The sequence below is a fragment of the Camarhynchus parvulus genome, chromosome 9 (genome assembly GCF_901933205.1).
Source record: "Camarhynchus parvulus chromosome 9, STF_HiC, whole genome shotgun sequence".
Lineage (NCBI taxonomy): Eukaryota > Metazoa > Chordata > Aves > Passeriformes > Thraupidae > Camarhynchus > Camarhynchus parvulus.
The window spans coordinates 14,988,735-15,004,546 of record NC_044579.1 but is presented as its reverse complement, the minus strand read 5'-3'; the positions used below and the strand labels follow the sequence as shown (position 1 = coordinate 15,004,546).

General features: G+C 47.1%; 1 protein-coding gene across 1 annotated transcript in view; it reads right to left on the bottom strand.

Annotated features, from left to right (window-relative positions):
- The window catches only part of PID1 (phosphotyrosine interaction domain containing 1), an 84,936-nt gene extending 71,192 nt beyond the window's left edge, over positions 1-13,744 (bottom strand). Inside the window, exon 1 of the mRNA XM_030954156.1 lies at positions 13,646-13,744. Within this exon, the coding sequence (XP_030810016.1) occupies positions 13,646-13,675 (30 nt within the window). The 5' untranslated portion in view covers positions 13,676-13,744. The remainder of the gene's footprint in view (positions 1-13,645) is intronic.
- Positions 13,745-15,812: the final 2,068 nt, after the last annotated feature.

The following is a 15,812-nucleotide window of genomic DNA, read 5'->3' as shown; positions in this document are numbered from 1 at the left end:
TCAGCAAATGGACACACAGCATCCAAGGCCTGGCTGCTCTAGGAGAGGAGGGCAAAGTCAAGGGAGAAAATCAAGAAACTGCTCACTCACACAGCAGGAGTGGGCAGCCTTCCCAACAGCCAAAGTGCCCTGCTGATCCTGGATCAGGTCCAAATGAGGACACATCCCTCCAGTAGCAAACACTGCCTGGGTGTGGAGATATATATTCCAGATCTTTGTAAATATGACCCCTGTAAGTGAACATCCTACCCATTAGACTCTTTACTGTTAACTTCCATGGAATATCTATAATATAAGTGCTGGTAGCAACAACCATTATTCGTTTTAGCCATCTCACACCCACTGTTCCAAGTAATTCTTTATATTGACCCACTACTTTTCAGGAAAAAAAAATAACAAAAAAAATCAAAAGAAACCCTAAAGAACAACAACTACACAGTGAAAGTGAAGATAAGCTTCTCTGGGTAAAACTTCAAACTCCCACAGAAGTTCAACAGTCAAGTCAGAAAAGCAACACCACATTAGACTTGTTGGTTCAGACATTACTAAGCACTGGCCAGATTCCATGCTTTCCCTTTTTATTTTACTTACAATTAGCTGGCAAGAGACTGTGATTAGCTAGAAAAACCACATTCCCTTTTGACCTCCAGGTGTACAAAGCAGAACAGCAGTAAGTACTTCCTAAAGCAAACCCAGGATCTTTAGGCAGTGTGCAGTAAGGCTTCAAGCAGCCACAGCACCAAGTCATCACACAGTGTTTATGGCACAAACTCTCACTATGGAGCCCTCAGCTCCTGCTCAGATCTCGCAAGGCAGGCTCTGAGTGTCATGGCACTGTCAGGCAGGTACCTGCCTCCAGACTCTTTTCCAAAGCCTTTTTCCAAGGCTGGACCTGTACAAACTACTGCACACATGAGAACTTAAAGAGGACAAGATTACAGCGTAGTTCTGTACAATGGTGAGCACTGCCAGCTCAGCTTCCTGTTCTACTGGAGATCTGGACTTTACCATCTCTGTTCCCAGTTCATACCCATACTCAGGAAGAATTAGAAGGGCCAAAGAGTGCAACAACAATGCCAAATATTGTAAATCACCCAGGCAAAGCAAGGGGAGTTACTCTGCTCTGCTCTCCAGGGGAATGTCACCATACAGCACACAGGATCCAGTCACCTTGGCATTGCTAGCACTGAAACCATCTTCTTCCCAGTGGTAAAACTGATTACATTTAGGAGGTGATTATATGCTTGAAAATCATCCCTCCCCACCTCCAATAGATGGACAAATTGTGCTTTGTCAGTTTGTTCCTGTTACAAAATAGACCCCAGTTCTCCTGGAAAGCTCCCAACAGCTCTGTTCCCTCCCTGGCCAGTCCATCCCACTGGCATTGCAAAGGAAGCCTTTACCTGCTCCTTCAGCCACAGAGTTCCAACTCAAAGTTTTAATAAAATTCTACCTTAAATAAAACTACTGCTGCCTATGAGACCTACTAACTGGGATACTACAAAGACTAACTTTTCTGGAAACTGTGCTGCACAGCCAAAACCACCCTGGACTGAGGGCTCTGCAGCTACAGCTACAATTGTTAGCAGCGACTAACATTGTTATCAAGAGCTCCTCAAACTTACATTACTTTACAACTAGCATTGGGAGTCACATATGGTGCTGGCACGGCAGTGTAAGGTCATTTAAAGCAAACACCAAGTTACAGAGCTCAGTGGAGACCAGATTTAAAAACCTACCAGAAAAGTGTTTAAAAATCAAGAAAAAAAAAATTAAAAACTGACAGACAGATCTTTGGGAAATGAGGAAGAATGTGACTGCACATGTATGGATTTGAGAATAAGAACATGCTGGAAACAATGCTTTCTTTTCCCAGGATGAGGCAGACTGCTCTTCAACTTCAGTTTTGTAATGATGGCTGCTGGATAAGAAACATTTGTTTGTTCCTGAGAAACACTGAAATAAAAATAAAAAGCAAAGTGGGCATTTTTCACCCTTTGAAGAAACAAATACATGACATTTTCACAAGAAAATGTGAAAAGAAGAAAAGATCTCAGAAACAAACCGGATCCACAAATAAGCAATACAGGTTTTGGCTGAAAACAGAAAATATTTCCTGAGGCTCTGGAGGTGTGTCAGGCTCCTGGCTGTGCCGGGCAGCAGCTGCAGCACCATGGAGTACCAAGGCTGGTGATGCTCTGAACCCACTGCCAGGCAGCTGCCATGGTCCTGCTCCCACCGTTCTGTGACACAGTCCCTTTTTCCCCCCACAGAGGGGAGCAACTGGGTGACTGTGAGGGTTATTAACACTTCCCTAAGTGCTCTGTAAAGTGGTTTTTCCCAGCCCCAAGCGAGCGGGCGGCGCGCTCACTGCGTAACAGACGCTCCTCTGGCAGATACTGAGCAGCCTCTTATCCAAACAGCATCAGAGCCTGCTCCAGGATGACCTCAACAGCACACACTTTCCAAAAAGAGAGTACAGAAACATTTAATTCAGATCTCTTAGACATTAAGTCTTGTCTCATAAAGCTACTCAAAAAAAAAATCAAGTAACATTTGGACTTTTAAAGAAACACATGAAGTTTCTTCTCAGTCATATTAAAAGAAACATAGTGTAACTCCACTGGCATTAGTGTTGGCACTTAGATTTATACCAACGCTCTCAAAATCTGAATTTGGACCAAAACCAAAACCCACATATAGACAAGGGCAAAGTTTATCCCCAAGTGAACAAAATAACATCTCTTGTAGACATTAATGGCTTCTGAAACTCTCTAGCTTGATACGACATCAGTGATTTAAATGCCAAACCACATTCACTCTGTTTATCTTGGGAAGCTCCACATCCATGTAAGAACACCCTCAGACCATAACAGAGGAATGAAAGGTCAGGCTGTAACTTTCAGACCCAGTGCAGAAACTTAAATAAGGTATGGGCAGTTCCCTGGTCAGTGCCACACACTGCAGCTGGCTATTTTTCAAATATCATGTAAGCAGCAAGAATAACTCCTGATACAGAGAAATAAAAACTCAACTTGAAAAAAGCAATATAAATACACACTGAAAGTAATTTAAACCAACTAGAAGTGAGCTGTTTTGGTGCAAGATTTCTGCAGATGTGGCTCCTGGGCCATGCCAGGCTGCTCATGGACCTCTAAAGTCCCCAGCTGATGACCTGCTCCTCTCACACTCAGAAGTTCTACATCAATGTATAGCGCTCAACTTCATCCAAAGCCTCCTTAGGTTCTGTCTGACAAACACATGTAAATATCTTAATCTATACAGACCTCACTGCCCCACACAGCTGGACCCTGCTCTGCCCTGCTGGAGCACAGTCCCAGGCTCAGAAAACCTCTCAAGCTTGTCCAGTCACAGGGGTGAAAACCCTAAGCTGCAGCTCTGAATGCCTCTTTCCAGTTGAAGATCTGTCCATGACTCATTTCAGCTCATACTTGCAGCTCAGCATCTCTTCAAATGTGACTTTTCCTTAGGGGAGATGAGCTCCACCACTTCTGCAGCCTGAAACTTGCCAGCATTTTAAATGTGAGCAGGATGGGGGAGAATGGCTTCAGGAAAGGAATTATAAGCACTAACTAGAATTTATCACTAGAATAAGTGAGTATTTTTCACTGTCTTGAAGTGCCAGGGCTTTTCACTACCCTTGATTACAAAAGGCAGTGATCTCATTCATTTAGAGATGGCTTTCAGGCTGGCCACAATGCCCAGACAGGCTGCCCTGTGCCTTGGCAGACCCTGCAGCAAGACTGATATTTATGACAGGGCTATTTCCCACACCAGGTAGCCCCGCTTCCAACTGGACACCCCCAAGGAAATTATCTGAGCTCTGTGCATGATGGACATTGAGGAAAACAAAATCCCAAGACTTCAGAGGGGGTTAAGTCCCTGGAACTCTGGGTCCTGTTCCCAAGCCAGAAGCAGCAGGACTGTGAAGGGCAGGTATAAGGAGTCACACATGACCTCGACAGCTACAAGAAAAAAACTGAGTATTGCAACACCCATCTGTGGGAAAAAGGCAACAGCAGATCCTACCTGTGCCTCTGCAAGCTTTCAAATTGTTCAACTCCTCCTTCCATAGCAACTCTGTATTTTAGAGGTACAAGATTGAAACATTGCCCTTTGAAAATGTTACCTGTCCCAACACCAAGCTTCAGGCTCTTTAATGAAAAAAGGGCCTCTAAACACCAGATCAAAACAAGTCAGTCACAAACAAATGCTTCCTAACATTCCTTATAAACCACAGAAAAGTTACATTGTCATCTCAAATGGCAAGATAAAAGTTAATGGATTCAAAGGCCTATCCCTATACATCGAGATGAGGCTGCATGCCTAAATCTGAGTGATTTAACACTCGTTTATCAACGTGAACTGTCCAATCTCAGAAAGTAACATCCCTTCTGCAGCCTTCAGCACCAATGCTCCATCAACAAGAATGTCACAGAGAAGGTTCCACCTCCCCCATCATCCCAAGAGGAGCACTGCTGATGGCAGCACAGCACAGCCTGAGCAGAGCCAGGGCCACAAACCCACAGTTCCAGAGCATTCCAGCTCAGCAAGGGTGAACCTGAGCCCAGCTCAAGGCCTGGCCAGTCCCTATGCCTTGTCCTTGGCTGGAGGATCTTGGGGCTTTAGGTGTCTCAGAAATCACTGATGGGTTTTTTCCCTGTTACCTACCAGAAAATGCAAGCAGCCAGCACTGCTCAGCAGCACTGCACATCTCTCCAGCACTCCGTTCTAGCAGGAGGCACCAAAGCTGTCTTTACTATCAGGATTTTCTCAAACACACAGTACCAAGCTCAATAGGGCCTTTCAGCCACACTATCAAGAGGCCGACATAAAATTTTCAAAATATCCTTCCTTCTAATTCTAATCCAAACAACAGAGCACAGCTGTGAAAACTGAAGTCTGTACAGATCTGCACTGTATGGGCTCCTTCTTAAAAGCACTGGGACAGGATTCAAGCTTGTATATTTTCTGATTCAAATTTATAGTCAGGCATAGAAAATTCCCATGGACTAGGGAAAAAAGAAAAATGCTAAAGCTGACAAGTTTCTGAAAGATGAAAAAAATTCACTGCTGTCTTCTGCTGACACACTGTGCAGCGAGCTGGGACAGAGGTCCACACTATTCCCTGACAACCAGGCAGCTCAGGGAGCTGCCAACTGGTGTTTGCTTAAGTTCCAAAAGGTACTTTTCTGGTCAAAAACCAGAAAAAATATAATAAATACCACATGGAAAAGCTAAAATTTGCAAAAGGTTTGGTTAAATAAATAGCCTCAAATGAGAGGAAAAGGGATTAAAACACTGTTTTTGAAGCCTGATGTATTTTTTTTTCTAACAATTTTGCTGCTTGTCTTCTCACTCTCCAGCTCAGAGCCAAAGCCAGAACAACCATAACACAATTCCCAGTGCTCCTTTCCCCAGCAGAAGGGAATACTAGAAAACTAAGGATAAAGTTCCTTAGCATAACACTAGAAACCAAGTTCAGCATACTAATTTGGACGGGAGAGTTTTGATGAATAATAACAGAAATTTGCTTTGCCTGTTTTTCTTAAGAATGACAGAGAAGGAGGGAAGGGTGATTTCTGTCCCCAAGAAACTACCATTTTCAGGTCAGTGTCACCATGATCAGTTCAGAAAGCACAGATTAATCCTGACAGCAGGAAAGCTGGTCCCCAGCTTTTGAGGAAAGCCACAGAGCAGCTGAGAGTCACTCTGGAGATCCTCTCCCTGTAGCCATTCAGAGAAGGAATGTTGCATCCAACCCTCCCTCCTGTCCCTCAACACCCAGACTCAGGGACGGAAGGGAGAGCTAGAAACTTGCAGGTTCAGATGATGTATTTGATGTTGCCACCATCACAATGTCTTGGCCCCTCACAGACCCCAAACTCCTCTTATCCTGCCTTCCAGGCAGCAGAATTAATTACTCAGGAAGCTCCATAGCAGAGAGAATTTTTCATTTTAAATGAGACTATAGAAACCCTCTGGATCTCCTGTAAGAGTCCAATGGATGGGTTTTCTGCCCTGCTCTTGAGGCTCAAGGTTGGTACTGACCCCAGTGAAGTTTGGATCAGATCCCACTGCAAGAGCTTCAATGCAGTTACTTCACCAGTGGGACCAGACTGAACATCAGTTCTCCTCTCCAGACACGCAGTGAGTGGGTAAAATTTCACAAGAGCACCGTCCACCAGGTAAAACACTCTCTTGAACAAAGCTGAATACAGCCAGATGAAGACTTGTAAACTTACTCTAGGGTCATTCTGCAAGCTTCACATGAGATGTATGGAACAACCATCTCTCAAACCCAGAGGGAGCTTGGCACGGGAAGAAAGAGGTGGCCACAAATCTGAGCTTCAGGACATTTAATTACATTTCTATCTGCTCTCAGTGTTCTTGGCAGCTCCCATCAAATATATCTGGAGAAAATGTTTTCATGTGAGGAGACATTTGAAAATTGTCTGGCATAACACAGACCCAAGGCCACAAAGGGTGATGGTGCAAGGACTCTGACTGTCTGGTGCTGTCCCAAACCCAGCAGCACTGTGCTCACAGCACGGCTCCATCAGTAAAACTCAGCAGCAGCAACTCAGGTTAGAAATGCTCCTACCCACATTGTCTGGAAGCAAAACCAGCCATTAATCTGTGAAAGGGACATTTATTTAACTGGTCCCAATGAAAACACTTATGGAGGTTTTCCAAAGACCAGCACTCCTGAAGTCGTCACCAAACTGCCAAGATGTCAGGGCTACCAGACCAACCTAGTCATTCTGAGGCTGTGTGTAATTTTGTAGAAGCAACATCATTAAAAGAATATTAAATACTGGCAATACACAACTTTTTATTTTTCCTTCAGATTCTGTGCAAAGATTTATATTTGCCATTCCATATTTTCAGGGTGTCAGCAGGAAAAACAAATCATGAAATGTTACATTAGGTCGTCTCAGGACACTTGTACAATCACCCACATTTAACATCTTTGGTCAAAGAGTTCTGATACACTTATTCAGAAACAGCTCAGAAGACTTAACACTGTCACCTGCAACTCTTCCAGCTATTATATGAAATGCAAATAAAGTTCAATTCCTATACATGAAAGCACTAGAGGGAAAAAATATTTTAAGTACTAAAGAGTGCTTAAAGGGACTTTTCAGCTACACATTTACCTGTCTCTGGGTAATCAGACTCTCCTCTTGCCTGCACAGAGCCACATCAAAACACAGTAGTGCTGTAAGGGTGAGGACACCTAGCCCAACACCTCAGCACCAACCCAAGGCATGTCTGCAGAGAACACAGCCATGCCTGGAAGGAAAAGTCTGGGACACCACTGCTGACTGTCCTGTCCTGCTGGATGACACCAGGGACACACAAAATCTGAAACAGGCACTTAAAATTCTGAACTAGACTGGATTCTTTAGCTTGCCTTTCTTCAAGAAAATCACTGCTTAAATTTTTTGTCTTGGTCATCAAACAGGCTGGCACTTTCATAAACAGAAACTAGTACTACACTATAAATGAACCCTGAAGATAATTTCCCAGGGGGCTTTCCACAAGGCTCTCACTGATTTTGATTTTCTTTTGGTCATAGAATGCTTCCCAAAATTAACATTTTTCCAGAGACATTCATTTTCTACAAAGAATAAATAATGTAGAAAAAAAGGAACTGCCTGAGCTAAGTGGTGCCAGATGAGCCTCCTGGAATCACAGGGCTTTGTTTTAAAGATTCCTGACTGCTGTAAAGTCATAGCAGCAAACGAGTGCAAAACTCTGATGCCTTGAAAGATATCCCGAAGCCATATAGTGCCAAAACACGGGGCCGTAAGACTTCAGACATTTGCAGCCACATGACTCAGGCTTAAATTTCAAATACTTACCATTTTTTCCTTCTGACATAATATTTAATGAAACCAGAGTTCAGTAGTAGTATCAGACCTGCTATACATGTCTTGCAGGAGTCTCTGCCTAGACAGCTGTTTGTGTGCTTACAGCTAGCTTGTGTTTGGCTTAGAAAGGCTTCCCATATGCTTTAAAAATTGGAAAACTATTGTTTTAACTGACTGTATGCTGTTATTTTTAACACACATATGCAAGTGAACACTGAAAAGGATTAGAAGCTCATTTTGAAAGCACCAATAGCACCTAAAACCACATTACAGCTGAACACATGCAAACATGTCACCAAACCACAGTGGCTGTGATCACCTAGAAACCATCACACATGTGTAGGTCTACCCACAGCTCACTCCACTTTAGTGAAAAATCTTTTCAATGCTCCTGATACATGAAAGGCAATTGATGTGTATCCACTAGTGGTAGTGGATGCATGTAATATACATGAAATTAGCAACAGTCAACAATCAAAAAACTTAAAAGTAGATTGAAGGTGCAAGGCTACAGGTATATTAACAAATTCCTGTAAAAAAAGCAATATGTTTATGAGGCCTTGGAAAACACGGCTCACAGCCCAGCCTGAAGGTGAGCAGCAGCACCCCAATACTGCTGCTTTCAATTTTTCACTTCCATTAACAGCTCCACTGTTGTTTTACTGCTGTATCGTAAGGATGTGGAAGTACACTACAGCAGCCACTCAAAGACTGTAGTAAAATAACCTTACATAATCTTATTTCTCATGGATTTCAGAGGACCTGCACAAGTTATATGATGGAAGAATTGAGCCCTGGGGTTCAGGAAATCCAACTTGCCCCAGTAAAGGACTTGAAGCTCCCTGCCCTTCATCACCTGCTTCACATCATCTCATCTTGCCCACCCTCAGCTCTCCTGCACAGTATTGCACAGCACATTAGGAGAGATGTGGACCTTTATGAAAGAAGTAAATTCTAAGAATACAATACAGCCATCCATTACTAAATCCTTGCCCAAAAATGGCCCCAAACTGTGGGTTTCAATCAGAACACTGAACTTCCAGATGAGCAGACAGAGAATCACTGTAGTCCTACTGTGAACACTTGGCCATCTGAATGCCTGTATGAAGCCAAGCAGTGTCCAGCCCAAAGCTCCATGACACAGCACCCCTGCCTGTTCCCCTCTTCCCCTCCTCACTCATCTGAGCCCACCCGCTGTACCACCCACAGAAGCAGAGTGAGACTTTCTCCAAAAAGATGGCTCATGAGCCTGGCTCAGTCCAGGGACACTCGCAACACAGCCCAAGGCTGGGCAGCACCAGCCCCACTGCTCTGGGGGAAAAGCTGTTTGAACATGGTGATCCCTGTTACCCACACATGTCAAGAGAAGCAGGGAAACTTGTAAGCAGGGCTTATAAACAGCACAGCCTCAGAAACTGTGCACCCACTGGGATTTATTATCTAGAAACAATGTCTGGCATCAAGCTTCCAGGAAAAATTAGGTTACAGAGCAAATAGCAGCCGCCTCTCAGGCTGTGAGAACACCTTGCTTGTTTTCAAGCACCACTTCAGAGTCCTCAAGGGAGCATCACTGAGACCATCAGCTCCAAAACCCCAGCTGTGCTGCCAAGGGCTGCTGAACCAGGCACAGAGGTACATTTGGAAATAGTTTTAAAGAAAGACTTCACAATATTTTTGGCATCATTTCAACAAGTGCCAATGCCACAAACATCAAGCCACAAATCAGCACCCACTGCTTATAACCATTGATAAGGTCTGCTGCAAACACAGCAAGGCAAATCAGATGCATGCAGTGAGCTCCAGACGGGAGTCTCTGCATTCCCAGCAGGGGGAATGACTTTTAAATACCCGAAGCAACCTTGGCTGCTGCTCCAGAGAAGACTGGGAGGTACACACACGTTCCATATGTTCACCTGCACTTTACCAAACACAAGCCAGGAATGCCACCACAGAAATTAGAAGCAAAAAAGTCTCACAAACAGATACAGTCCCAGATCATCTCTCTTAAGTGTGAATAATGCTAATCCTGTATTACCTGAAAAATCATCATCTTCTTACCACATCAGAAACTCGCTGATCCCTGTGGTATATTCCTGCAACATCCCAGATGTATGATTTCACATGTAACTGCCTGTCCCACTAACTTTGGAGAAAACAGACGAAACTTCAATGTTGCTATAGGTGAAAGAATCATAAAAAGTGAACGGAAAGAAAAAGCAAAAGAAGGCTTTGCTGTATTATATTTTCAAGAAGAAATCTCAATATCTACATTTTCTAGGTTATTCTTCTAATCCATTTAATTCAATTCTACATATCTTCCAGAAACAGAGAGGCTTCTTCATCAAACAGCAGCATAACAGGAAAAGCTTCCATCAGAGTGAAGTAGAGACAAGCTGACAAAAACAAAATAAAACAAAAAACAAACTCAAATTAAAAAACAAGCTTATTCCAGCAAAGCCAGAAACCAAGTGTCTGGGAAGGGGGGCACATTTCAGCAGCAGATGAACCTTTCAGCAGCAAATGGCCACAACAGCAGTGGGGACAAATCCAGCTCATGCCCCAGCTCACTGCATTCTGTAACCCAGCTGCTGATGACACTTCATTCCTATTGCGTATGCGTGAGCTTTGCTGCTGACCTCACTACTGGAATTGTACCATCCAGTCAATGCCAAAAACTTCAGCACAAACTATGAAACTTGACAGGACTGAGCACATTTGGAACAGAAGGAGATTTTGCGTGAACGGCAGCAGACCAGGAATGTTCAGTCTTGTCATCCTCTCAGTGGGACTGGGAAAGGAGGCCCAAGAGCAATTGAGGACCATGGCACAGTTGGTCAGAACATGACAGGAGCCTTCACACTGCGATGGCCACAGCCATTTCAGTTAAACATACACAGCTTGCCTTAGCTCTGAGGGCAGGACTGACCCGTACCAACAGGCATCCACTTCCAAAGACAGTTCATACTTTCCCTTACTGAACCAGGCCAAAAGAAATATTCTGAGAGATGAAAATATTTTCTTTGCCGTTTTACTTAGTACAGAGCTACACCACGGACTAACAACAGTCCTGCACTTCCCCACAGCTGGATATTGACACAAGATACATCTGTGTCAAAGCTAAGTCACATACCATGCACACATTAGAGCATCAAGAAAGCTGGGCCAGCTCCACACTTCCTGCACCCATACATCAGGCTGATGTAAAAGACAGGGCTGCATCTGCCATTATACATCCCCTAAATATCCTGCAGTAGTGACTTGCCATAACTGTAATCCCAGAATACATTAATAGAGACCATAAGACGCCATCTACTCTACCCAGTGACCACAAACCACCCTGCTACAACCAAAATCCCACACCCAGAGCCTCACAACACTTGCTTGTCAGCCAGAGAGAGCTAGTGATGCCAAGGACAAGCAGAGGGCCCCCCTTCAACACCCCCATAGCACCAACATTTGTTTCACAGCAGTTACGTGCCGGGAGGGAGGGAGCCTGGGACAAAAAGAGCAACTTGGGACACCTGAAACTAAATTAAGATGTTGAGGGGGAGGAAGAAGGGGGAAAAGATGCATTTATAGCATGCACAAGCTCTCCTTGGGGGGCCAGGCAGTACTGCCAGCAGTTCTGGCCAGGCTGATGATTCACAACATGTCAAGGGGAGATCAGACTACTTGAAAGAACCAGGCTTCAAGGGTTTGCTGGAGGAAAAAAAAATCAGAGGGGTTGGGGTTATTAGATAGTTTATTGCCCATGTAACTCTAGCTCATATATATATGGATTAGGATTAAGCTTTCAGTTACAGGATCTCATCCTAGTTACACCAGCATCCTTCCCCTCACTGCATTCATTTTGTCCACAAATCGCTACATTGGTATTTAGCCCCTTGTGTGAACACAGAATTATTATGGGCTTCCTATGACTTTTCCAAGGCTTTCTCCCCATTTCAGAAGCTGGCACAAATCCAAAGCATCCTTTAATTCTGCAATTTTGGGTGCCCCTGACTTCTTTATTTTTTAGAGCATCTACAGTTGTTCATGTACTTCCTCAGAAACTCCTGTTGGCAAAAAGTGCATTTACAGGCAGTCAGCATTTTGATCAGCTCAGGATGCCTGGAGACTCCAGCCAGAGGCAACCAAAGTAGATTTGCACAAAGTTAGTGGCCCCAGCTGAGAACTTTGGTGCTTGTGGCTCCCTTTCAAGAGCAGGGAGGAGCACAGGCTCCCCTTGCTACAGGCTTGGGTTCTGCTGCAACAGGTAAGTGAGAAGCCCGGTCAGTGATCAATCACCTCCCCTCCTTACAGCCCTGGCTTCCCACAGCACAGAGCCATTCCCACCCGCTCCCTAAGGCCAGACCCCTAACAGTGCACAGGATACTGCTAAACAAGGCTAAACAAGGTTACAAGCTTATTTTGCAAAACACAAGCATTTGGTTCTCTTTAGGCTTGCATGCTCTTGTAGGCAGTATCAGATATTTGTCATAATAGCACCTTGCTATTTTAACAATTCCACAAGGGGACACAAAGCCATTCTGTACAATCCAGACCAGCACAATGCTACTAACCCAGGCTTTCATTTTCTCCTTCTCTTCCCCCACCTTCTCCTTTGTCACCAGCCACAGGGTGCAGCCTCACCTGAGGTCTGTCCCCTGAATCTCCCCAGGGAACACCCCTGCCTCCACAGAACCCAAGGCCATTAATTCCTTCACTCAGGGCATCCTGCCACTTGTGTCTAGCAGAGAGGTTTCTGACTAACACAGGGAAAAAAATAACTAATAATATGCACACATAGTTTTACCCTAGAATCCATCAACTATGTAAGTGGTACCCCATTTCTATCCACTAAAAATTAAGCTTTTCATTGTAGAGAAAAGTACGGCTTTTTCAGACCAGGAATTACTCCCATTACTGGCTGGTGAAGATTAAAGCTCACGGATCTCTCAGCTTGGCTCTACTATCAACTCAAATCAAACTGCTGAATTTTCTGCTTGATGATCTCAAAGTAAATTCTCATTCTGAATTGCAAAAGTAGTAATAACCTTTTCCTGTCATCTGCTGTGCCCATGGATTCTTATCTGAAATATCCAATTCTCTCTCACTCGACACTTGCCCTGGAAAACTACATGAAACTGACGCAGTGGAACTACAAAGTGAGTTTTATTTCATCTCACTCTCTGCCTGTCTCGGATTTCCCCGGACTATGCAACACGCACACAAGCCACACGAACAACGGCAGAGCCCAGAGCCGGCATCGCACACCGGACCGCCGCCGGAGGGTGCGGCAAGGGGGTACCCCGGCGACCCTGACACAACCCAACCTCCGGGTGTGGGGGTGCCGAAGGACTCCCACGGGGCTCCGCATCCCCCGCGCACCGCTCCGAGGGACCCTCCCGCTGCCGCGGGTCAGGCAGGGCCGGCCCGGGCTGCCCTTCACCCGAGGCGGCGCCGGAGAAGCCCCTGAGCGCCGCGTCCCCCGCCGAGCCCCGCCGCCGCCCGCGGCCGGCACCCAACTCCGCCGGGAGCGTCGGAGCCGCCGAGCAGCGACACCCGGGATGCCGCCGGGGCAGCGGCCCCGCACTGCGTGTGCGTGCGTGTCCCGTGTCCCCGCACACCCGCCCTCCGCGCCGGCGGGGGGAGAAGTTGGCGCGAACTCCCGGTACGGGGGTGATGCTCCGCCGGTCCCGCTGCCACCCCGGAGCCGCGCGGCCCCGCCGCCCCCCCGAGGCTTGGAGCCCGGCCGCCCACCCTACCTGCAGCCGCTCCGTGGCCGGCTGCCACATGGTGCCGCGGCCGGGAGGCGCTGCCGAGCGGGGCCGCGCGCGGCTCTCTGCGGGCGCGCGCCCGCCCCGCCCCGCCCCGTCCCGCCCACGCGTGGGGGCCACGCGCGGACCCGCCCGGCAGCGCCGATCCCCGGGCACGTCATCCCCGGGCTCGGCAACCATCCCGCTTGCATGGCATCTATCCTACCTGGGCATGGCATCCATCCCCCGGGTACAGCATCAGTCTCACCTGGGCACGGCATTCATTCCCCGGGCATGGCATCCATCCCATCTGGGCACGGCATCCGTCCCACCTGGGCAAGGCACCAGCCGGGCACGGCATCCATTCCCCGGTCACGGTATCCCCCGGACACGGCATCTCCGGGCACGGCAAACATCCCGCCTGGATGCCTGTGGTGACCGGGACAGCGCCTCCCCCCAGCTGCTGCCACAGCCCGGCGTGTCCCGGCCCCTCACGGCCTCTGGGGCAGCGGTGCCGGTCTCCCCATGGCGTTCGCTGTGCGCTGCCTGGGAGGGTGCTCCCCCCTCAGAGGAGCCTTCCCCATGGGACGCTGCCTCACCACAGCTGAAACTTTTTCCTCCGGTTCTGCAGGTGGCTCAAGCTGCTGCCAAGCACGTAGGACGTGTCAGGGCTCTGCAAGGCCGCTGCTGCTGGCAGTGCGGGGTCACAGGGAGCCACCAGTTGGGGGCAGGATCCCCCCTGCCCGGTCAGTGCCGGGGTGGCCCCCCGAGGGCCAGCCCCAAACCAGCATCAAGGCCACATTTAGCTGTTTCACGGTGTCGGGCATCCCAGCTGTGCCCCGACACCCACAAGGATAGACAGACACACTCCAGAGGTCTGCAGGCACTGCTCTTCTCTGCGGAGGCCAAAAATGCCACAGAAAAGCAAGTCTCCACAGGTTCCAAAGCTGCACCAAGGAACATTTTTCCAGACACAAAAGCTGTCCCTGGCCCTCCCTGCTCACCTGAGGCTGCCTGGGTAATGCCTCATGCTTGGATGCAGGAGGATTTGTTAAAAACCCAGAGGAGCCCAGGTCATACTTGTCCTGAGCATTGATCACCACACCTCACAGGCTGCAAGCCAGGCTCCAACACAATGCGGGTGGGTGACCCCGGGGACACAAGGTATCCTTTCTGTGTCAGTGTTTTAAATAGCAAGGAAAAGCAATGCTGAAGGGATCTTCTCAAAATAACAGGCATCAGGCTCACCTGTGGACAAACCCCATGACCTTTGGCAGGGCAGCTCTGCCACAGGATCCATCCCAAGGACCAATACCTTGCAGGATCTGGGCGAGGCTGGATGTGATCAGAGCAAGACTCAATGAACATGAACTTTTAGATTGTTTCTGGAAAGATTCCACCAGTATGGTCCTGGGCAGTGATGGCCTGATTAAAGCAATTCAAGTGTTCCAGCTCCATTTACTGATACATCACCCCCTTCCTTCCCCTCCAAGAAGGGAAGCACTAATTCTGGCCGAGATGCCCACTAGAGCTCTTTCCAAACACCATGTCTCTGTCACACCATTGCTTGTTTCAACTGGTGCCTACAATGCTGCACGAGGGCCTTTTCTAAAAGCCTCACTCTTCCTCAAATGAGCTCTGGAGCAGTTTCATCGACCCTTCCCATATGGATAAATCCACCCACCACCATTTCCTGAACCAGCTAGGAGCTGGCACAACCCAGGCTGTCAGCAGCAGGGCACACAAAGGAAGTTCAGGATCTGAAATTAGCAGGAAACCAACTCTGGGGCTGGAGGCTGCTGCTCTCTTGGTTTACATGACTTTTGTACAAACTAAAACAATTGGGGAGGGAAATTTGCATTTGCTATGAAATGGGTGGCACGTTATGAGAACAAATAAATTACTTCATTTCAAAAAAGGATATGAAAACAAGAGAAAATGAATGCTGTAAGCTTCAGGCTTTAGTTGTATGAGAAGAACGTAGGAATATGCTCACACAAGGGGAGGAGTAGCTCAGCTGCAAATTTTTGAAATCCATCTGTTTATTAGAAAGCAATCTGTGATCCCTGAGCCCCGCCAGCATCCTCCACAAGCCTTACCCCTCACCAAGGCAACAAAGTGGCACTATGGGGACGAGAGAGCTACTGAGCCCTTCTGCTCATGTTGGTTTAGTCTC